At 43.4% G+C, this 23,235-nt stretch overlaps 1 protein-coding gene across 3 annotated transcripts in view; it reads right to left on the bottom strand.

The window, feature by feature from the left end:
• The window catches only part of HGFAC (HGF activator), a 41,531-nt gene extending 28,286 nt beyond the window's left edge, over positions 1 to 13,245 (bottom strand). Inside the window, exons 1-4 of one of the 3 annotated variants that reach the window (XM_032109787.1) lie at positions 13,070 to 13,245; positions 11,479 to 11,533; positions 9,038 to 9,134; positions 3,813 to 3,886 (exon numbers count right to left, since the gene is read on the bottom strand). In XM_032109787.1, the coding sequence (XP_031965678.1) occupies positions 3,813 to 3,886; positions 9,038 to 9,134; positions 11,479 to 11,533; positions 13,070 to 13,135 (292 nt within the window). In that variant the 5' untranslated portion in view covers positions 13,136 to 13,245. The remainder of the gene's footprint in view (positions 1 to 3,812; positions 3,887 to 9,037; positions 9,135 to 11,478; positions 11,534 to 13,069) is intronic. The other 2 variants (XM_032109786.1, XM_032109788.1) reach the window with 2 other exon arrangements.
• Positions 13,246 to 23,235: the final 9,990 nt, after the last annotated feature.

The following is a 23,235-nucleotide window of genomic DNA, read 5'->3' as shown; positions in this document are numbered from 1 at the left end:
AGCATGTTTACACCTGCTTCAGAGCTGGCCCAACAGCTTGTCTGCATTCAAATTTTCCTTTTTAATGCTAGTCAAACTCTGCTAGGCCAACTGCAGAGTTACTCAATCCAGGTGCTTCTTCAGCTAGACAGTGTGTCCTGAGCATGGGGTGCAACATACAGAGGCACAGGCACACACGACCAGGGCTGAAGTGAAGCACAAAGGGTGCATCCTGAAGCTTGCTACAGCAGTGTATATCTGAGATTCCCCTGCATGGATCAAAATATTTACTTCAGAAGGGAGTGATGTAATTCCTATCAGATAGCAGGTCTGGGTGTATTCACTGGTAGATTCAATCCAGAATAACATCAAGGGAAAGCAAGTAAAGTCAGTGACATTCCTACTCTTCCTGCTGTTGATAGTTATGAAACTTCTAGTGCTGTAATGTTTCCTCAAGGGAAAATCATGTATTTCCTATTCCCACACATCCAAACCATTACTTGATCTCCAAGCCATCTTCTGCTGTAACAAATGCTCAAGAAATTTTTTGTACCCTTGTTAAATCTGCAAAAAGGACTTCCAGCCATTCATTTCTTTCTCAATCTGTCCCTCGCAACATCCCACCCACCACTCCAGTCTGACCTTCCAGGCATGTTCTGTGTTGCTCTGTATCTTTCCTGGAGTCCAAGAACAACTTCTGCTCATAAGCATATGGACACATATCAGTTCCCAGTGGGGAATCCTGCCCACCATTAACTACCCATTAACTGGGCAGTGCCAAGTCCACACTTTCTCAGCACTGTCTGAGGCACCTAAGGCACGGGTAAAACACTCCATGCTTGCTAGCACTCATCTTGACTGCAGCTTCACCTCTGCAAATCTCTGCTGAATGAGCAGTAGCCTTGTCTCACCTTTCTGTCCATATTTCCCAACAAAAACTTTCTGTTTCTGCCACCCACCTTCCTTGGAGCTCCTCCTGGGATGATGTCTCTTCCTCCTGCCTGCACAGCCCACACCACTCTACTTCTTCTTTCCCTATCAGTCCAGAGGAATCTTAAAAATACTGTCTGGCACTTTTTTCTCCATGTCTGGGCCTCCCTGGGGTTTTGGCCATTTGTCCAGGATTTCCAGACATTCAGAGCAGTAGTTCTACCAGACTGCCCAAGACCTGGAAGTTGCACCTATAGGGGCATTGCACATTTATGGATATGTGAACATATACGTGAGCTAAGCATGCACAGCCCAGCGCGCCCATGTGTATGCAGTACTAACACCTCCCTCCAGCAGAAACTTCATACCCAAGCTTCACATCACCCTAAAGCTAAAAGCTTCTTGGTTAAACTTTCCCTTGAATTTGGCATACGTGTTTTTCTGGATCAAAGACTCCGACGCTTGCTTAACATTGATTTTTAAGCACCTCCAACATTTTGAAGATGACTCGTCACATACATGTGGTATTCTTGGCCTGGAGAGAGTTTGTGCTTCAACCTTTGCTCTAAAGAAGCTCTTTCTCCATGCCAATGGATACACTGCTCACCAACCTCTCATGGCCAAAGGATACTCTCTCCCTGAAATTCCATGTTTTGTTGTTTTTCAAGAAAAATTCACCCAAAGATTTAATACTTTAGTGGATTTTTTCCAAAAAAAATTGTATTATTTCACACATTTTAAAAATCAGCATTGTTCAGTTTGACTGCTTATTTTCTCCACAGCAGGTAAATTTTCCTCCTTTTGCTTGAAATTTCCTTCATCCATTATGTTGCTTTTCCTTCCAACCTCACCATAAACCTTTTCTCTTTAAGCTATGGTTAATGGTCCATTGAACATCTCCCAAGTCAAAATATAGTGCTTGCTGCTTAAAAAAAAAACTAAGTAGACTTATGTTTATAAATAAAATAACAGCTAAAAACCTTTTATTTAATTTTTTAAAATTCTAAATGCTTGCAGAAATAAAGGGGTTTTTTTTATTTTGCAACAGCCAGCAGTGATCTCTTCCATCTACCCCATCCATTTTTTTCTTTCCTTTCCTCTCTCACATATATAACCCTTCTTTTTTTTTTTTCCTGGGGGAAAACCATTAGCCAGGAAAAGCCCTCAATGATGTTAGGGTACATCGACAGAGATACCCTGGCAGGCAGACAGGGTGGCTTTCTTGTTCCAACCCACCCTAACCAAGACTGTTGTGGGTAACAGGCAAAAATGAGCCAGAAGCCCAAAAAGGCCTGCAAGGCAGACAGATGTCTGGAAGGATAATGGTGATGTGCAGACAGAGGGACAGATGTGGCTCAAGGCACCCCCAGATACGCAACACTAGGCTTGGAGAGCTCTTTCAGCTCCTGGGAGAGTCTCCTTGAGTGAGCCAGTTGTCACCATCACAGTGAGTATTTCACTGGTGGATTAAAGCAATCACATGTCACAGCCACCAATGTTTTAAGCTCTGGGAAGCCACTCATGAATAACTAAGTGCATGTACTGCCCAGAAAGTCTATGTTCATGTCTGACACGCGTTACTCAGTCGTATACATTGCTGCTTGTTTTGGGGCTAGGTCACTTGCCTCTGATCTACTGTTAATCTGTTTTAAAGCCAGGCTGGAAAATAATTTAAAGTAGTTATGTTTTAAAAAGGAATGCTCTGCACTGTTTAATTTTAGACTGTCAGCATGATTCAGCTAACTTGGCTTTTCAAGTGCTCTGGTAGATTGCAATCAGCTTGGCAATAAGACTCCTGACACTGCGGAGAACTCCCTGAAAGGGGATGGTGGAAAATGCCCTTCATTTGAAAGTGGGAAGTGAATATCTAAGGCTATTGGTCATATCCCGCAGACTAAATAAGACAGGTCACATTTGAAAATAGTGAGATGGCAAAAAGAGGAACATGATCAGCATTTAGACACAGATCCAAAAAAAGCCTCAGGGCATCAAATTCAACCAGCACAACACCCAATTTTTCAAGCTGGTCTGTGGCTGTAAGAATTAAGAATTAGATATGTATGTACCTTATAAAATGAGATTCCCCAGCATCCAGCTCATGAAACATGGAGCCGGGGAGACAGAGATAAGCAAATGCCAGTGACCGAGGGACTGCTGAGGACAGGATGCATATTCCCCGGTAAACTTTCGCCCAGTGTGTCAATTAAAGTGACTTTTATGTATAAAGGAGACTTTGCCACAGACCTTGACTTCCCCTTGTAGACAGACTTTCGCAATGAGGTAATTGTAGCACTGGAGTGTGGTGACCACATGAAGCCACAGAGCTGCTCAGCTAAGTAATCCTTTCATTATCCCTCAGGACTCCTGTAATGAACACGTCTGGCCTCTTACCTTCTCTGACACAGCCCAAAGCTCAAGCAAGTCTGGGTTTGAGATCTGCCCTTTCCCATGAGATCTCAAGAAAGGACAGCTGGAAGTGATGGCTTTGTGTTGTACCGGGTGTCAAACGTTTCTGTGCCTTCTAAAAAACTAACTGGTCAAACAGACAGAAAATGCAGCTGCTTAAATGAATGAAAAGTGAAAAGGCACATCCAAGCCATGAGGGAGGAGACGATCACCTTTGTGTTCGGCTCCAGTGGAAGTTCAGATTTCCATGCTGGCATTACCATAATTTCTCTCCGTGACTTTGAGTTAGTCAACAGAGAGTGAATTAAAGACTGAGTGATATCCACAGTCTAATGCTATGGTTGTGCAGCATCACAGAGAGATTATGGAAAGAGCTGATGTGAAGGCTGGCTCTGTGTACACAAATAAAAGTTGAACTGAACGCACTGGGCCTGCTTCCCACAGGTGGCAAAGTAGGAGCCAGATATCTGGAGCAACTCAGCAATGGCTCGCCTTACCTGAGTGGTCTCTGGGCAACAAAGCACAGTGTCCCCATCTCCTGTCCCGGTCAAAGTTATGTGTTGTTGAACACCTGAAAAGAATCAAAGGCGCAGCTTAGTGCAGCTTTAAACAACCTGGATGTTTGCACTGAAACTACAAGGCCTTCACACTCTGGCAACCTGGAAATTCATGCTTGTTTTTTTCTAATTAGCATCAGTGTCATTCAAATTCTCTTAAGAGCAGAGGAAAAAATATGCTTTCTTCTGTTAAAGTTGCTCTGCTCCACTTCTCTCAAATGAAAAACAGATTAAAAATGAAATGTAAATGCAGAACCTGGGATTTTCAATGAATCCTCCAGAAAAACCCAACATCCTTTCTATTTCTGGGATTAGAAAATGAAAGACAGAAATAAGAAACAAAACCAAAGCAAATTAATTGTGTCTTCTTTACTCACTACAAAACAAGCAAAACAGGACCCAGCCCATTTTTGATGCCTGACAGCTACTGTAATAATCTGTGGAGGCAGGAGACTGTCCACAGAGGGACTTTTCCTGACTTTCAGTAACAAGCATATTTCACCCTTTTCACACTCAGTTCCTTTAAAGCATTCTTATTTTGGAACTTGCAAGATGAAATGAGGAAATAACTGACACGGTGGTGATTTCCAAACACACAGATAAAACCTCTCCTTTTTTCAGAGCAGGGGACTGAGTCCTGCGCACCCTCACCGGCGGTCTGTTACCTCAGCCTGTTATCTCTGAGGCTCAGAGCACTCCAAGGAGCACTGAGCTGCTATTCCTCATTTGCAGAAGTAGATTTGTAGGCTTCCCCAAGGCCACATAGGGAGCATGTGACTGAACACAGGCTGAACCTTGGAGGTCCACGTCCTGTCTCAATGCACCATCAACCAAAACATCCTCCCTGACCAGTTCTAATGCAGAATAATAGATATCAGCCACCTGGCATTAGAAGAAACTGGAGTTTATTTAATATGCCTGATGATCTATCTTCATTATGCATGGTTTTATCATACCCTGAGCAGTTGTGTGATTAATTTCTTCACCCTAAGATGTCACAAGTTAGATTGAAATTTTTTTGCAGTGCACGTCTACATTTTAACTGCCCTACTTTCCTTCTTAATTAGATGCTATGTGGTATTTAAGATGCATCATTCGAATGGAGCATCTGAATAGGCCATGTGTATTAAGTTTGGTGACCTCAATTATATAAGGTGCACTGAAAGATGTGCTTGGTAGTCTGGTGCAGATTAACTTGGCACATACTTGAAGAGGCTGTTCTGTCACAGGAATTAAGGCTAGTGCAACTGCTGGGAGTTGATGGAAATTCCTCAGTGATTCTTCAGTGGGAAGCGGATTGTGCTTTCTTTAAAGAGTAGTCTAGTATGCATGAGGATGAAGATGATGAATGAGTTAAAAGTGTCTTCAGCACTGCTTGTATCTCTTTTCAGCAGCAGCCAAGTTCTAACCAAAGGCAAAACTCAAATTTTTCCATCTTAAAAGGTTTTTTGTTGTCAGAGACCCTGACGGAGGCTTTTTCTACCAGCTCTCCACAAACCAGTGGTCCTCCCACTCGATGATCTCCACAGCCTGTCCTTCCCTATCGCCTTGCAGTGACTACAACGAGGTTGGTCCTCCCTTGTGATGTCAAGCTGCCTCCTTGGTGCTAAGCTTCTTGCACAGTCACATAATACTTTTATATTTTCCACCACAGATCTCTCACTCTCTGGGAGGATCTCAGCTCATCCTCAAAGCTATTTCACTTGTCTCCCTCCTTTTCTTTTAGAAATGTTTTCTTTGATTGGAGGCTTACCAAAAACGTGGTGACATTTCAGTCTTGTGGAATGTCATCTCCAGCAGCAAAACCAACCCAATGGCCTTATTATTTCTTTATGCTATTTTCAAATGAGCCCACACTTAAAATTTATGGGATAGCATATGTCTTTACATCAGCCTGTCATATAAAATTGTTAACATAGGAGTGAAAACATTAAGACAAAGATACTGAACTCAGTACACCAGAAAAGTCCACTATGAGGGATTGATTTAAATAACATTTTAAACCCATGCATGATAAACAACATGGGAATGGATAAATAAAAGTGCATGTCACAGATGAGGCCTAACTGGCAGGCAGGATAAAGTAGGCTGTTTTTCCCATCAGGAGCATAGGGAGCCTTAACAATAGGATGTTTTGGAGAACAATAGGATGTTTCAGAGAACAAGCAAAGCCCCAGGCCAGAGGCAGACAGGTGTAAGGAAAGAGCTCTGCCATCACACTTGGTGTTGTCACCATGTTTGAGACTTGGAGGTTGCCTGAGACCTTTTCAGGTGTTGTTCTGACCATGAGACATGGCCAGACTTTGCCTGACAACACCAGACCAACCACCACCAGCTCCAGGAAAATTCAGAGCCTGATGCTTGACATCTCCCAGCTCAACCCACACGTACTTCTCCTTCCCAGGACTGTCATAAACTACCCACCTTGTAATCCAGCTGGCCAAAAGCCCTCCTCTGCACTGTTTTCAGTCTGTGGCCAAAGTATCAAAAGTTATCTTCTTGTTTCCAGGGAAGATGATAAGATCATGCCCTTCCTACACAGACCTAAGGTCACTCTTGCACAGGGGACCCAGACATCCAGACCTCAAGCACAGGATAAGGGTTCTGCAGGGTATGAATCAACACCTTCCAATTTATATCTCAGGCAAGGTCTGCTTTTGCCATTCCATCTTAAGGGGACCTGGTAGGCAGCAGGTGAGGGCAAGGCTTGTGCCCTTCCTGCCTTTTTCTGCTTTTGCCATTCCCCTTGAGCAGAATCTGAGGAACCCATCCCACCCTGGGACCCAGGGACAGGGTGCTGGCAGCTTTCCTGCAGCCACAGCTTGGTCCAGTTCAGACCACCCTCCCCTTTTGATCTCACAAGTGTTCATTGCACCCCCATTTTGTCTGTCCCTGCACTGCTCTGTCTTTCTGGAGGTACCAATGAAATTCAGTAGACATTCTAGTTGAGTCTTTTTCTCCTCAGCACAAAAGGAAAATTTACACTATATCTTTAGAAAGATACCATGTAAGACTTGGTAATAGGCCACTAAATAGAAATTTTTCTGTGAAAACAGATTATAATTAAGGGGAAATGCAATACAGGATGCTGTTAAAGGAAGTCTGTTATTTAAATACTGTAATTATTTTGTCTTCTTTCCTGTATTTTCAATAAATATTTATAAAGATACAACTTGTTAGTTGCTCTCAAAGAAAGTAAGGAGAGCTTTCTGTGGTCAGGAGCAGATTAATGTTGAAACACAGTACCTGTGTCATATGTAGTATGAGAAAACATAAAATTAAAGCAAATTTGAGTGAGGTTTGGCCTGCACTGTAAAGTCCTGCCTGTAGTCCTGACTTAAAGTATGACATGAGGACTGAGGACATGAACTTAAATGCATAAGTCAGTGCTCTCTTGGTCTGGTTTCCTTGCATTCACCCACAAAGAGGCAGTTTGGACCCAGCCTCCCATCATCCCTTACTAGCAGCTTGCAGGAGGCAGGAAGGGCACAAGCCTTGCCCTCACCTGCTGCCTACCAGGTCCCCTGGGATCAGTTATTTGGTGTAAGTCAAGCCTGGGTTAGTGCCAAGTCACACAAAAATGCACAGAGCAGGTTTCCCAACTGCTATTCAGGGCTCTTTTCCCGGCATCTCTGTGCCTGAAGTCACACGTTAAGTTGCTTTTAGCTTATGAGTGATGAGCAAACACTGGTCAGAAGGTCACCCATAGGGTGAAATGGTCTGTCAAAACCAAATAACTCCAGCTGTCCTCCTCCTCGTCTCCCCGCTTGTAAATGGCTTTTAAAAAGTCGGAAGCACAAGAGCAAGTTGTTCAAGGTCAGCTCTAAAGTGTGCTCTAACATTGGATCCCATCCATTCACAGTTTTTTCCATTTCTGTGGCCTAACTGGCCAAAAGCAAATACACAGTGTCATGTATTAACAGGATCCCTCTTAAGCATTGCATGAAATTAAGTGAGTCCAAAGGTCAAACTCTTTGCGGCTACAGTTCATCAAAAACAGGGTTCAAACTGGAAAATTATTCCAGTTCCCTTTCTTTAGTTAAGATAGTCTCAAATTCTTGTTTCCTGGAGGCTTCTCTTAGCTGGACTGTATGTGTGGATATTGGGGAAATTCTGAAGTGGTTTCCTAGCCTGAAGCTCGGTGTCTATTTGTGTAAACAGATTTGTGTTGTGTTGTTTACATTACACCAGCACTTACACTTGAAACAGATGTGTCATCAGAAAAACAGATCACCAAAAAATTAGACAGTCCAGTATAAAAAATGGGAGCTCTGCCCTTCCTGGGCGAGTAAAATAAACTCTAAAATATTATCTCCACCCTGAAAGCATGCAAGTGTTTGCCTTTCACATGGCTCATCTGGGCATAATTTTGACATTACTGGTACCCACATATTCTCTGCTTTGTTGCCTTTGATTTCAGTTAATATATGCCTATCATATGAGTTTGTCTGCAAAGTTTATCTTTTTTATTCAGTGCTTTAATTCAGTAGGGTTCCCACCTGACTGCCCCTACTCCCAAAATGAATCATGAATACCTCTAACAGCTTCTGCAAAAGTAAAAGAGTAACCTTTGCACAAAAGAAGGAGACCTGGCCTGAAACACACTAGTAGAATAAATCATTACCCAACAAACAGGAGTTGTACTACACTGTCCAAAGGGGTTCTAGTGCCAGTCTGGATAGAAATTAGAGACGTGGGGGCAGGGAGAAAACAGCTTTCCTCAAAAATCAGATGGTCTCTGCTGCAGTACAAGTACAGCCTGCACAAATCAAACAGCCCCTTAACCAATTGTCCTCTCTCTCAGGCGTCTGTATCTCTCCTTTCTCCCTCAGGAGAGGGTTTCTATCAGGTCGTTTTTCAGTCCTGCTTTTTCTGTACTAGCTCTTGTCACTCATGGAAGTTGCAGTTCCAATCGGAAGGGCAGCGAGGAAACATTTCTGCAGTTCGTGACCTTCCTGTGGCCGTGGAAACGCAGTGCCAGGGCTCCCTTCCCCCTGAGCACAAGCCTTGACCCGAGCACCATGACTATCAGCAGGAGAACTGCACCAGTCTCCTTGGGCACAACACCAAGCTCCTGTTAATTATCCTAAGAGCAAGATTAAAGCACTTTTAGGATGACATTTTCATTTGAATGCTGTTTTAATTTATGAGCAATGTCAACTTACCATTTCTTTCTGGAAAACATATTTGATAAACATGTGTGATAAAACCTTCCACCGAACCGGAAAGGAAATTTGCATGAATGTCCATCCTCTGTAAACACTGAAATACAAATATTAAAAAGTTGTAATGCAGCTGAAAAGCGACCCACAAATTATATCATATACTATTATATGAAATTATGAAGACAGATATCTGCAAGTTTTTCAGCTGTGCTCTGGACTCTGTGTCTCTGCAATGTCTAGTGCATAAGAAGAGGCTTAAAATCCTACATAATGACTGAATCAACAAAGATTAATGGACTCTGCAGTGGAACAAAGATCTCAGATCATTTCAGTTCAAAATATACTGCAATTTCTGGTACAGCAAATCCCAATTATATTCATTAATTGCAATTACCATTTCTAATTATGTAGTATTGTAATTGTATATTAAAATAATTTCTGAAGTTGTATCCTTTCAGGCTCTATATCACATTGTAATATCTGTTTAAAATAATTAAGGAACCAGACAGTACTAACTGAAATAGAAACAGTCGGGAGGAAGAACGTTTTAAAGGTTGGGGGTAGAGAGATAATTTTGAACATACCACCTTCCCTTTGGGATAAGCAGATTCCTTACAAATGGGGAGAAACTAATGGGACCAGTGTCTAAAAAGGGCAAGTTTTATATTTGCCACATCAGTGATGGCAGTCTAAGGAAGGGTGGTGGGAGTTTAAGGAAGGCTAGTGGGAGTCTATCAGAAAAAATCCTTCAAGATGAGTCTTAAGAATGAGAGAGGCTGAAGACAAAAAAGACAATTCAAAACTGTCAGAGCTTATTTAACCATTAAACTAAAAGCAATCTGTTTTGAAATCCCAAAGTCTGAAATGGGAAGCCAGCCACTGCTGTAAGACAGAAATGGGACATTCAACCAAACTGGCAGCACAGCACATTTCCATTTCTCAGAGATGATGTACAACTGCTCCTTGTCCTGAGCTTACCCCTCCCATGATGGCTGGGGCTCCTGCACACTCTTGTAATATCTGTTAACCCTCACAAGTCCAGACATCTTGATGCCATGATGGTTTTTTTGCCTTTTATACCTCTGTTATACCTTTTTATAACTTCTGTATTCTTAGTGCTTTTTGCCTACATTCCTGGACTTGTTTGTTCACCTAGGAGACTAAACATTTTAGAAGCTTCATAGTTAGGGGTTAGTGTGCCCCAGACCCCAAGGTCCTCTCCAGAACACATTCTGTAAACTGAGATAGAACCATCCAGGGGAAGGCTCCTTGGGGAGGGGGGCTCATTCAAGCCTCTCATTGGGGAATTTTTGATAGATATGTTAATTAGTTAATTAGTAAGACCTATAGTGTTATACCAGATATTTTGGAGGGCATTGTGGTGTGCATTTCGGTGCATTCAACCTGGACATGTGCACCTAAAGATCCTTAAAATAAATACCAAGGTAAAATCCCTTTTTCCCTTCTAATCTTGTTAGATTAGAAGGGAAAAAGTCACTAAGAGTCAAGTGTTTGACTCTTGATTTTAAAACCAGGAAAAGGCATCAATCTCAAAGAGCTGCTGAGGTCAGTCATTAGGATTACAGAAAAAATCACCTATCCCTGTGGTCCAACCCCTTTCTTAATCAGTTGGAATTAAGGTCACTCCATCTTCCCTAACTGCCTCCTTCTCTATCAGTGGGAAACGGCCACTGCCATCCCCTCTGACATCCCCATGTCAATCCCTGTTTTCATACTCTGAACTAATTAAGCAAATGTTTCAATATCAGCTTTTACTGTCTGATACCTTCCAGTAAAAGCAGGAGAGTTGTGAAAATAGATTCCCATTCAGAAGATATATTGTATCCCAAAGGCCACTGAAGACTGTTATAACCTATAAAGGCACCGCTAATGGCCCAATGCATGTAACCTTTAACAGCAAAAGCATAGGACAATAAAAGCCTTAAAAATGGAAACTGCAATGCTCTCCCACAGCCAGGATGTCTGATCATTGGGGTGCCACAGAACAAATGCAACCCAGAAAGCTGCATGTGACTCAAACCTTTCTCCCACAGGGAGATCATAGACCACGGTAGAAATTGAACTTCTACATACAAAGAGTTCATGTGCTTGAAAGTTACAGGGCAGCTGCAGCTCTGATTAAGGATTGTAGCACATCTTCAGCCACACCACATTGTGAACTAATATAAAGCCCCACCAGCTCAGACAAACTAAAATCCCATCAGCACCCTCCCATTAATCTGCACCTGAAGGAAAATTACCTGAGATTCCTGAGCGAATCTCAAATTCCCTTTTACACAGAAATTAATAGTGGCATGACCATTCTATAATCCTGATTCATGTTGAAACAAAGACAGGCTTCCTACCGACTTGCACAGCACAGATACAGACAGGCAGAATCGTTCTTACTGTCATGAAACCTACTGGATTTGACTTGGTACCTTGTGGGCGAGTGAACCCATGATTTGAGCCTCTTCCTGCCCCAGATTTGTAGTGCTATAAAGAGAAAAAGAGAATGTGGATTGGAGACACAAATTCACTCTGGGAACCATACTACTGGTAAAAATGTACTTTCCAGGGTACCCTGAAATTGTGTTTCTCCCAACGTTTCTGAGAAAATCTCATCATTTGCTTGTGATTTTTGGTGGGACACCGTCTGGTGAAAGAGGGTAGATACACGTAGACTCTTGAAAGGTGTCAGTTAAACCAGGAAAACCCATCACAACTCAACAAAGGCCAAAGCTCTGCTCCATTTTTTTCTTTCTATGGCCAAGGGATACATCTCCTATTTCTCTCAGCAGGAAGCATACATGCACTCTGGGGCCAGTTCACAGTTACAAATAATATCCCAACATTTGCTTTTTCCTGCTATTTAGTTGTATCCCCCAGGGCATTAGTTACAAAACCAACTTCTAACTGTATTTGGGTTTGCCAATCAGCAAGAAAAGAGCACTAGGCTGAGCTGATTTTAAGCCACAGGAAATAATAAAAAAATGGTAAAAGACTAAGTGCTGCTCTCACCAAAAGTGCTGGCAATTGAACTACAGCAAAATCAAAGTATCACAAAAGCAGCCAAAGAAGAAGCAGCACATCATGAACATAGAACTGGACAGGGGACATAAAAAGTGAGAATTAAGAAAAAACTGTTGCTAAGATATATAGAGAGGGCTTGAACAGTTCTGAGGAAAGAGCAGTTTTTGTACTCTACACAGGCTCTGCCACCACTGAGCCGTCTGCAATGGCTTCAGCCAGGGATGATCTTTACCTTGAACATGAGCATTCCTCTCTGCTCCCACACGTAATATCTGAGAACACACTTCTGTAATTCTCTGAGACAGTTAGGATTATACCACCATTTAAGCATATCTGAGCTAGTTTTAACCTAGCTAGTGAAATAAGGCTGATCATAAGGCAGCAATGGACTAACTGCCCTGCTAGTCCATGGTAGATGCCAGGTCATGGTGGGGTTTAAGCAAACTAGCAAACTCAAACCATCACAGCCTGCTCAGCACTGCTTCACGTGCTTGGCAGACATATCCCCAAAAAAGACACAAGGCACATGATGCAAAAACACTGAGAGGTTTGGCATGGAAGCAGGGAGAAGTCTGAAAAGAACCAGATAGCCACATAGCTGGCCTGTTCAGTTACCAGAGAGCATTAATGTCTGGCAGTGGAGCACTCTCCCTCCATGCTACTGCAGGTACCTGTTTGTGCCAACACATTTCTGAGATACATTTTTAAAGGATTTCAATTTTTGTGTGGTCCTTCCTCCCCTCCCATTCCTCCTCCACAGAAAGGCCTAGATGTAAGCAATTGCTTTAAACAGAGAAAGGTATTAACACCAGCTATCCCACAGACACAACCCGCCCCCCCCTTAGTGAGCACTGGTGTCAACCTTCATCTGGCAAATCCCTTTGAATGTCTCTTTCTCTGGGTCTGTTCAGTGGCTTCACTCATCCAACCCCAAGGCAACATGGTCCTGCCAGGCATCACATAGCTGATCCACCACTCCGAAACAGAAGAATCACTTACCATCCTTGCACAGTCACTGCTCAGAGTCAGAGCCAAGACAACAGTGAGAGGAGCACAGACTTTCATCTTTGCGTTCCTCTCACAAAGGTTTTGCCTGGCAGAGGAAAACTTCCAGGGCTGGGCTGAAGTGGGAGGGTGAATCAGGAACGAGCTTTCACAAGGGACTGTGATTTACTTGACTTTAGGGTATTTTAGTTTTCTAAGTAAGCAGAGCTGTTACCGTTGTTAATCATTAATGTCTTTGTGGGTAGAAGGGAATGCCATGTAGGGAGAGACTCTCCCTAAACCACAGGGAGTGAAGAGTATACAAAGTGCCTGACCCTTGGAGATGGTCCCTGGTTTAACCAGCAAGCACTGAAGAGCACATCCAGAGGAGATGATCCAACGTTGCTTGTAACTAGAGCTGATTTATCACCCAGATGTTTCCCTTCTCTTTCTCTTCAGGAGCTAATGAAAAGCATGGTATAGCAACAATGAGCTCCAAGCAAGCCCACTCAGGAGCTGGCATTACATTGCAAAATATGGACCAGATCAATGCCAATACCAAGGATTACTCATTAACAGATGGTTACCTGCCTAGCTGCGATTTGCAACAGCAGCCTTCCAGCAACAGACTGGGAAAGTTAGAAAGAAAATACACATTACTCTGATAACACATTTTGTGTACCAAAAAGCTCCCTTCTGCCACCACCTGAGCAAAGCCATCTCGGTCTCATAACTGCCTGAGATAGCTGCACTGTAGTATCGTTTCTAACATGGATGCAGAAGGTATTGCAAAAACTGAGATTTCACCAGTGCAGTCTATTTCAGCCCCACCTTGCCCCACAACCAAAATTCACAGGTTTGGCTGGTACAACAGTGTCTGTGCTCGAGGCTTTTGCCATGTCCTGTCAGTCAGGAACCGCACCTCTTCACACCCAAAATCCCCAGAGCCACAACAACAGAAAGAATACCATGGTCCTTGCTTAAGCTGTGTGCTGCCGTTTGAAGTTTCACCAGCACAGCTATGGAAGGGATATGATTCTTTTAAATTTTTTTGACCCAACAAGGCCATGGCTGTAAGGCCCAGTGGTGAAGCAGAGCTATCCCCGCACAAATTCGACACGATGGTTTATCATGGTGCAGAGAATTTACACCGGCTGTGCTATCACACTGCTGTGTCTTTCTTCACAGTAATAACTCCTGCTAGTTCAGCTAGGCTTATTTAGGTTTATGGACTAGACTTTGCTACTGTGAGCAAGGCTTGGAACAACAAGAAGCAGGCAAAGTCGGAATTTCCTTCCCAAAATCTAGCAAATAGGCAGAAAAAAAAATCCTTGCCTCTACGCATTGCCGGTTGCCAGAAGTCTTGAAGCAAATAAAGCTTCAGAATAGACTTGTGGACTAGATCTGTTTTATTTTCACTCATTTCAAACCTGGAAATAGGATGTACAGACAGTCTGATCTGCCTGAGAACGCCTAGCAAAGCTGGAACATAGATTTCCACTTCCTCTCCTCATTCCTCAGTTTGGCCATCAGGTTTCAAATCAGTAACTCCTGTTCAATGGCTTACCATCCAGGTTACTGAAATTGTGCAAAGAAAGGAAAAAAAAAAAAAAAACCCATTACCTGCTATTCAGCTCAGAGTTCCCAGAAGTTTTGTAGAAAGGAAGGAGCAGGGGAGCAAGGGGAGTGCAAATACCCTCTTCTACCCATTTCCAGAATGAAAATCATCCACTTCCAGGACCATAAACACTGTGTTTCTATGGTGACCAATGTGTGTTGTAGAGAAGCATTTTTCCATGCCTAAAAGTAACAGAGAAGAAAAGCAAGAATGCATTCTATTGTCAATGTGTACACTCCCAGTTGCTGTTGTTCATGTTGTAGATCTCCATCAAGAGCTGCAGTGTGTCCTGGGGAATCACAATTCCAAGCTTTTAGCTCAAACTGACTCCTTAACATGAGAAAAAGGAATAAACACCCACATCAGGAGCCACTTCAGCTGATAGGACGGTGCTAGCACAAAGTAAAAGGAAAAGACATCCAAGCCAGGAGTTGCAACAGCTGCCAGAAAAGCACCACCATAAAATGGGAATTATCCCTGAGTAAGGTCTGAACAGTGATTTCAGGGTTCAGACAGATCTGAATCTCTAAAAACCCCAAGTGCTCCATGTACACTGCCTGCCTTTGTTCAGCAGAGAGGTGTCTGAACAGGTCTTACAGCCATAGCAAAAAGGCAGAAATTGAGGTGTGGTTTTTTGGTAAATTATATAAAATGATCAGTGAAACTTTCAGCTATTTATAAACAGAAGAAACTCTGCCTGTCTCCTTCAGGCATTTCATAGAATTGTTAACATGAAGTATGCCACATCTTTTTCTTTTTTTTCCTTTTTTTTTTTTTTTTTTTTTTTTTTTTTTGAGAAACATTTTATCTCATTAGCAAGAAACTACTCGGAAAACTGAAGATTCAGTTTTGATACTGAATTCTTATAAACTTCACTTTGGGCATTTGGGAGTTCATAAGTGTGAAGAGTGCAACCTGTGCCAAAACCATCATCCCATGGTCAGGCTGATGAGCCTGCAGAGCTGCTCTCCATAACCTTCCCAAGTCTATTCATCTGTGACTCACTATTTCCAGCCTAGAGATGGAAATTTTGTACAGAGGGAAATAAGAATCAGGTGTCTGTGGAGCTAATAACTTAACAACAATGAGAAAAATAACAAAGATATGGAAGCAATCCATATGGCATTCAAGATAAATTCTGTAACATTAGGTTTTAGGCTTCACCTAGTGCCCATTTCAAATGAGGCTCTGTAAAATATGAAATTGATGTAAATATATGTGTGTATACATACACATAAACATAAATAAGAAAGAGAAAATCTGGAAATAAGAGCTAGAGGAAAACCTGGCTTTGGAGTGACAGAATATTTGGCAGCTCTAAGGCCTGGAGCCTGCCTTGCAACTCATCCCACCAGTGAAACTCCAGCTAGAGTCCAGTTCTTGTTCTCAAAGCAAATTCCATTTTCCTTTAAAGAAATCACATTCTGGTTCTTAATTTTGCTGCACATAATATTGAACATTTCCTGAAGAACACAGAATGCAAATGCATTTGGAGCCAGATTCTGTGACTGCTAAAGAAAATGTAAAGTTTTAAAATAAGATGAGGAATTCTTTTTCATGTTTGCAGGCTGTAATCCTTCTGTATCAAAGGCTAAAATCCATTCGTTTCAGCAGCCATTTTCCCCTTTATACTGACATCATGGAAAAAGAAAAGGCAAATAAACACACAAATAAACGAGGAGAAAGAGATAGAAGTCTTGCTGCGGCTGTATAACACACACTGATAATGCTTTGCCTTTTCCTCAATTCCCACACTGCAGTATTTTTTATTTCTTTAAATTTAACAATAATTAATAAAAGCTCAGGCTGAGCCCAGCCCTTGAACTATTTAATAATAATGAAACAATATTAACAACCATCCTAAATCATTAAATATCAACAAAATGTAAATTAACTGAGTCAGCCATCAATATGAAATAATAAAATTGCAGGGGGTTTTTTTCATCAATTAGTTGACTAGACATAAGTGGAAAAGACAAGTCTAGACAGACACACACACACACATCCATTTGCATTCATTCCTATGTACCAGCTACCAAGGTAGTGAGAGGGCTGTCTGGTGACTAAGTTCATGTGTTCACCATTTTTACATTCTTTTCTGACCATTGTAAATGTTTCTGAGGAAACTTCCACTCAGCTACTCCAAAACTGAAGAAAAACCATAAACTTTTCTAATGACTGATTCCCCCTGTATTTTTGCAAATTTCTAAGCTTTTTCATAGTGATAAGGTAACCCAAACTAGTGGGGTATGCTGCCTCCTGAGATGATCTGATTTCATGGCTTTAGTTGACATTATTGCTACAAAGCCCAGACCCAGCTTCCTGGCCAAGGAGACAGTTGCAGGAGCATTGTTGGCACGAGGAACTAGTGCAGGATCTAAAGCCTCTGCAAGTGTGCAGTGTCCAAGACCTTAGTACAAACTGATGAGTATGTGTGAACAGGAAGTAATTAGAACTATTTCTGGCACTAAAAATACAACTTTTGATTTATCTTTCAGGAATGGGTAGGATGCAAGCAATCACATTTGACAATTCTGCTCCTGGTGTACTAGCAAGGGGCTCAGTGCTGACATGGGACTGATGTACAAGCCAAACCAACTCCCTTTTTTTTTCCTCTGGGGGACCTGCAAACCACACTAGAGACCTTGTTGTCACTGTCACATTGATGATTTCCTTCATCTCTGCTGCTTCATGACATTCCCATCACCCCGGCAGCCATTACCAAAGCTCAGCTGTCCCTGATAATTAGTGAAGATCCAAATCACCAGAACTGAGGCTAACAGTCATGGGCTAAACGCATAGTGACTTTTTTTTAATAAATAAGGCAACACAGCAACACTGGAAGTGCATGAGGAACCCCTCCTATTCTCTCCTTCAACCTCCTCAGTTGCCCCAACACAGCAGGGCACAGGTCACACCTATCTTAGCAAATGGTGCAACCTCAGTCTTGTCACTCACACCCAAAACCAGCATCTTCACCCCTGGGCAACTGTTGTAACCGCTGGACTCTGCCAAGCAGGCTGCTGCTCCCTGAGAGCTCAGCGAGGGTTTCCTAGAGCCGTGCGATCAGTCGCATCTCGGAGTCCATTTGGGACAGCCCCGCGATCTGGCTCCGGGAGCCAGCAGCGTTACAGCGCAGTGGGCGCCAAAGGAGGTGGAGAAGGGTCTCTCAGGAGACGGCTTTATTCACATCCTGTCCCAGCGCCCTCGAAGGCAGACAGAGAAAGAGCAGGGGTCTGGCTGCGGGGTGGTTTTGTCAGGGACTCAAGGGCGGTCCCTGGGTGGGGTTGGGGTACAGGAGCAAATAGGGAGAAACCGAGGGAGTGGCCAGGGCTGGGGCAGGGAACAGGGGGAGCATCACAGAATCAGGGGGTTAACAGGCTGCTGCAGGCAACAAGTGAACCTCCAGCTTCTCTTATGTCTTCTGGAGTGGTGCCTTGAGAAAAGCCATTCTGTTTCTTTTGCTAGAGTGAAGACAGAAAGCTGAAATAATTTTGCTTGTTTGCTTATTTCAGCAAGAAAAAAATAAAAGTTTTGGCTCAAATCAAACTGAAAAGTTGAGTTATTCATATGAGCCTTAGACAGTGTAAAATCCAGCTACCTTGCAACCATGAACACCTCTGTGTGTCACCCCTCTTGTTCCCCTGGGAGCTTCAGAAATCCTGGGGGTAAAAAAGATGACATAGTTTTGGCTTTCAGAAAGAACTGGAGTCCCAGTCTATCCTCTCCTGCACCAGACTTTGCTGCTAATATTTGCAGTCCCCAAACTGGGGATAACCTCTGCCAAACAAACCCTTTTACAAACCCCTGTCCCCACTCCTCGAGGCAGCCAGGCTGCGAAAAGCACAGCTGCCAGAGTCTGGTTGCTGAGCAGCTGGGATCCAGCAAACATGGATTGGGTGCTGCAGCACTTAGATAATCCTGGGAGAGAAAGAGATGCCTTCACCCAAATGTTTACTCCTCCTCACTCCTCTCACCTCCCACACTCCCTCAGCACCTCTAGCAGCTCTCCTGGCTTCCCTCACCCACAAGCTCTCAGCTCTGGGGTTTTCTGCACTGATTTCCTTTCTCTTCTCTCCAGGGACTGAAGCAGTTCTCAGATCTATCATGTTATTTTTTTCATCTCACTCACTCCTCACCCTCATCCCCTCTGACACCTTGGCTGTGGATGTCCCATCCTGGCCCATGACCTTTGCCAGCAGCCTCCAACACCTCAGAGAGCACAGCAGCGGAGGGAATGTCATCCTTCTGTGCACAAGATGGTCTCAGGGTGTTATTGGGTATTCCTCCTGCCACTGCCTTCTGCAGGGCTTGGGGCCTCCTCTGGCAGCTCTGCAGACCTTCACATTTCCATCACATCTCTGCACGGAGATTGATCTGCTCCTGGATTTTCTCCACATGGTTCCTCCGGTTGGCCTCGGTGTGTTTCTGTTAAACATCACACTGCAGCAAACCCCACACCCTGGTGTTTATCTGACACTTCCACCTTCTTATCTCTCTGCTGCCCCACAGACATGACCTCTTTGATCTTGCTGTGCCCTAGCACCTTCTCTTCCCACACTACTGGGCCTGCACTCAGAGCTGTCCCAACCCTCAGCTGAAAGTATCAGACCTTGTGATTCCCTCTCCAGTCAAAGGGTGTTGTAGTCACCTGCATCCCCCAGTCCAGAGCTGCACAGCCTGTCCTCATTGCCTGCATTGCACAGGACCAGGCACAGGACTGTCCACAACCCAGCACCCTGGGCCATTTTTGTAATGGCTTCATGCATACTTCTCTGTGAAATCTCATTTTTGGCCAGATATAGCCACTGCAGTTGCATCTATATATTGCAGGTACATATTTTTAATGCCTTTACCTGCAGCTGTGCTTATGGATGTTTTTTTGATGCATCCAAAAAAGCTTTAGTTCTGCTCTGAAAAAACAAACCATATAAATATAGCAATGGAAGAGCTGGGCTTGAGCTGCAGAAACAAAACCAAGCTGTGCTTTTATGCTCCTAGTCACACAAATCTGTGAGTGATTTAAAGCTCTGCTACAAGTCACAATATGTAGAATCTTAATTTATACATCCCAGATCCAGATCTAACCAAGCTTTTAGAAGTCCATTTCAGGATAACACTTAGTTCTGTTCATACATCCAGATGTCATGCTATATCTGAAATACTATGCCGGCAACCAGCCTAGAGTGTGTTTGCATGGAGAGACTCTTCCTCCTACTGTATGAATAAGAGTGGAAAGTAGGTAACTGTATTTTTCAAGGACTTTAGTACAAACCTTTGCTGATAACCCTGGCTGAAACAGTAGGCCCATATACAGAGGCGTGTGGGGTTTTTTTTAGCTGTGTACTCACTGAAAACTGACAAGAAGAGGTGTGGAGGCACCCACCTTCCACTGATACCAACACATTTAGGTAACTTGAGCACAGGCTGATTTGCAATTGTTAGGCATGTACATTTTTAGCTGTGCTCAAATTCCTGCAATTCCACCCACTTTCTTCATTAGCATATTAGACGCCCCCATGGCATAGTTTAAAATGGTCTAAGTCAGGCATGTGTGAGGGAAGGGGCTCCACTTGTGCAGCTGAAGCCTTCCCTTTCGAAGGGGAAAGAGCACTAATGAGGAAGGGACAACCTCATGGGAGGGATGCCAGCCCCACAGCCTGCCTTGACTTTGGAGTGATTTCCTATGGTAGGATGGAAAGCAGAGTTCACAAATAATGCTCCAATTATTCTGATTGCAGGCCTAATAATCTCCTGTATGGAAAGCTGTATATATATGTATATATCTACATTTTCTGTATGTTTCTCTTGTGTGTGTGTGTATATGTATACATATATGGAAACCAGATGGTTTTTCTGCTCTGCAAGTAAGTCCTATGCCAAGGGCTGAAGAGCCAGCAGACATCAGCTGATCAGCCTTTTGGCTATGGTGACCAGGGCAAGCCAGACAAAGAGGTGCCCTCTGCTAAACCTGTGCCCTGTGCAGGGAGTGCTCCCATCCCTCAGGGTCACTGAGGCAGCTGCCCAGGGCCAGCAGGGCTGCTTGGACTCTGCATTTTGCCATATCATCGTGAGGATACTCACCCTGGATTTGTCAGTCTGTTGACCTAGCACAGTGTTTGCCTAGGCTTTCCCTGGAGTTTTTGCATCCCAAATCTAATGGCAAATCTGTAAGAGACTCCTCAAGCTTCACCCTTCAGACTCCCTGCTGTCAAGGTCTTGTTCCTATGCAGGAAAAGGACCCTTGGACCTCAGTCCCATGCCTTGGGCTGCATTTGGGAGAGCTGGTGATGGATCAGGTAGGCAGAGAGATAAGGCTGCCTCCTGGAAGCAGGGACACAGTGTCTCTTAGCAGGGCTGCCCTCTCACTGCATACAAAAGCACCACTACTGATGCCTCTGTTATCTCCCTCTGCTCTTTCCTGTCCATGGTCTCATCCTGCTGGGGACTGCTGCACATTTTTGTCCACCATATCAATAGGGATTCTGTCCCTGGCAAAACTCCAGGACCATTTTTCCTGCACTCCTAAAGGCTAGGCAGGCAGACATGTCCCAGGAAGAACCTGGGTTCCCTTCTGGTGAGCAGTCCTCTCCCCACTGCACAAATCCTGACTTCAGAAGTGACAGTGTACCACTCACAGCCTCAAGAACAGGCTTAGGCTAAAGATTTCACAACACGGTCAATATCCCTGCTGTATTTCCTTCTCTCTCTTCTTCCCCCCTCATTTTCCTGTACCTCCAGTGCCACTCCTTGTAATTGCTGCAGAAATGTAATTGCTGCTCTGTGTAATTGCTGCTGAAATAATCTGAGCTGTCATTGACTTACATTGTTCACAGATCAGGAGGAACTGGCAGATGAGAGTCACCCCACCTAGCTTCAGGGGCCTCCTGCATATGTGTTTACATCTGAGGTAGGTATCAAGGCTCACAGATTAAGCAGTGGAGACCTCAAAAACATAGAAGTGTTAAATTTAATGTATGAGTCATCCATCCAAAAGTATGTTTCAACAGAAGGATGAAACAAATCATTCTTTATATTCATGGATGGTATTAAACAAACAATTCTTTATATCCACGAACAGTATTAATTACATCCCTAAAAAATACATAAAGTAACATCCATGTTTAGGACACAAAGGCAGTTTTGGAGTAGATACCTAAAGTGAGGCAAGATCCAAATTGGTTTCTCCTAAAAGAAAAATCATGACCTTCAGATCAGCTCTGCTAATTGTATTTTGAACTAAACTGGACTTTCTTTCACAAACAGGAGGCCAAATCCTGTTGACTAAAGTGTCTAGCAAGCAAAATTACATCTTGTGACATCACAGAGTAGGTACAAGCTGATGTCATTGCAATGAATGGCAGCAGAATCTCATACCTCTTTCTCACAAGAGCATAAAAAAACAGGCAAGATGCAATGGGAGAACCAGCTTTTTCCAGGAGATGGAGGTGGTGCAAGACCAGCAGAGCTTCACCCTCCAGCACCTTCCCACAGGAGATGAACATCTGCCTCCCTTCACAATCTCACAGCAGAATGAGGTTGCAGCATGTGTTACCCTGGATTTTCTAACACAAACTTTAGTCAACACTCAAATGAGCAAGGGCAAGATTAGAGATACGCTCCCACCACCACGGATTATCTCCTGCTTGCAAACAAGTTTCAGCTAACTGCTCTGCATACAGAGGGCTGATCTCAGCCAGGCATTGCTTCATCCTGGCCATAGCACTGACTCTGGAAATTTTAAAATCATGGAAGAGGTTGAGGTTATGTAGCTGTTGGTGGTGAGGGAGTTCATGCTGTTGGTATACTGGTAAATAATGGCAAATAGCAACTGAAAAGGATGGATGTGCAAGTCTATAAATGAGGGAGAATAGTAAAGTAATAGTAATTAAATTTCTCCTCATCATATGGTTTCATCTTTCCAGAAAAGATGCAAATCATTAAGAAAGACTCCAGTTACCTCTTTCAGGAATGGGGAGAAGCATTAGTTTCATTTTTGTGCCCTGACCTAAGAACACACCACTCCAAGAGGGATTAGCTTTACTCAGATGAATTTCTAGCTGGCCTTTCATTTTTTGTCAGTCTGCTCTGGAATTGAGGTGTGAATCTGCACAATAACTGAGTTCTAGACTATTTTGAGATTGTAAGCAGATCTTTGCAGGCAAAAAATACAAATGAGGAACAGGTTGGTGTCCCCTGGCAAGGCAGACACGAAGTATTTAAGAACACATTTCCCAAACTTGGACTCCAGGACCTTCTCCAGGAAGGTGGGTGAGTGCCCTTACAGCGCCCACCCTGATACTTGCTGCAGGCTATGGGCACCTATGGAAATGCTCCAGTGGCCTTGCAGCTCTGTGTACCTGCAGGGGTGGGATTCACATTTATCACTGGAAACTGGGATGAGATTATCACAAACAGCAATAAAGTGCTGGCATGGACTTGGAAAACTTAGGTTTCATCCCACTCCGATCAGTCATTATTTTCCACTATTGGTACTTAAATTTCTGTATTCCTCTTGTTCTGTCACAGATTGTTCAAAGAACAGAGAGGGATGTGGATGAGA

This window comes from Corvus moneduloides, chromosome 5 (genome assembly GCF_009650955.1).
Source record: "Corvus moneduloides isolate bCorMon1 chromosome 5, bCorMon1.pri, whole genome shotgun sequence".
Classification (NCBI taxonomy): Eukaryota; Metazoa; Chordata; class Aves; order Passeriformes; family Corvidae; genus Corvus; species Corvus moneduloides.
Note: the sequence above shows the minus strand (reverse complement) of the source record. Positions and strands in the feature narration are given on the sequence as shown.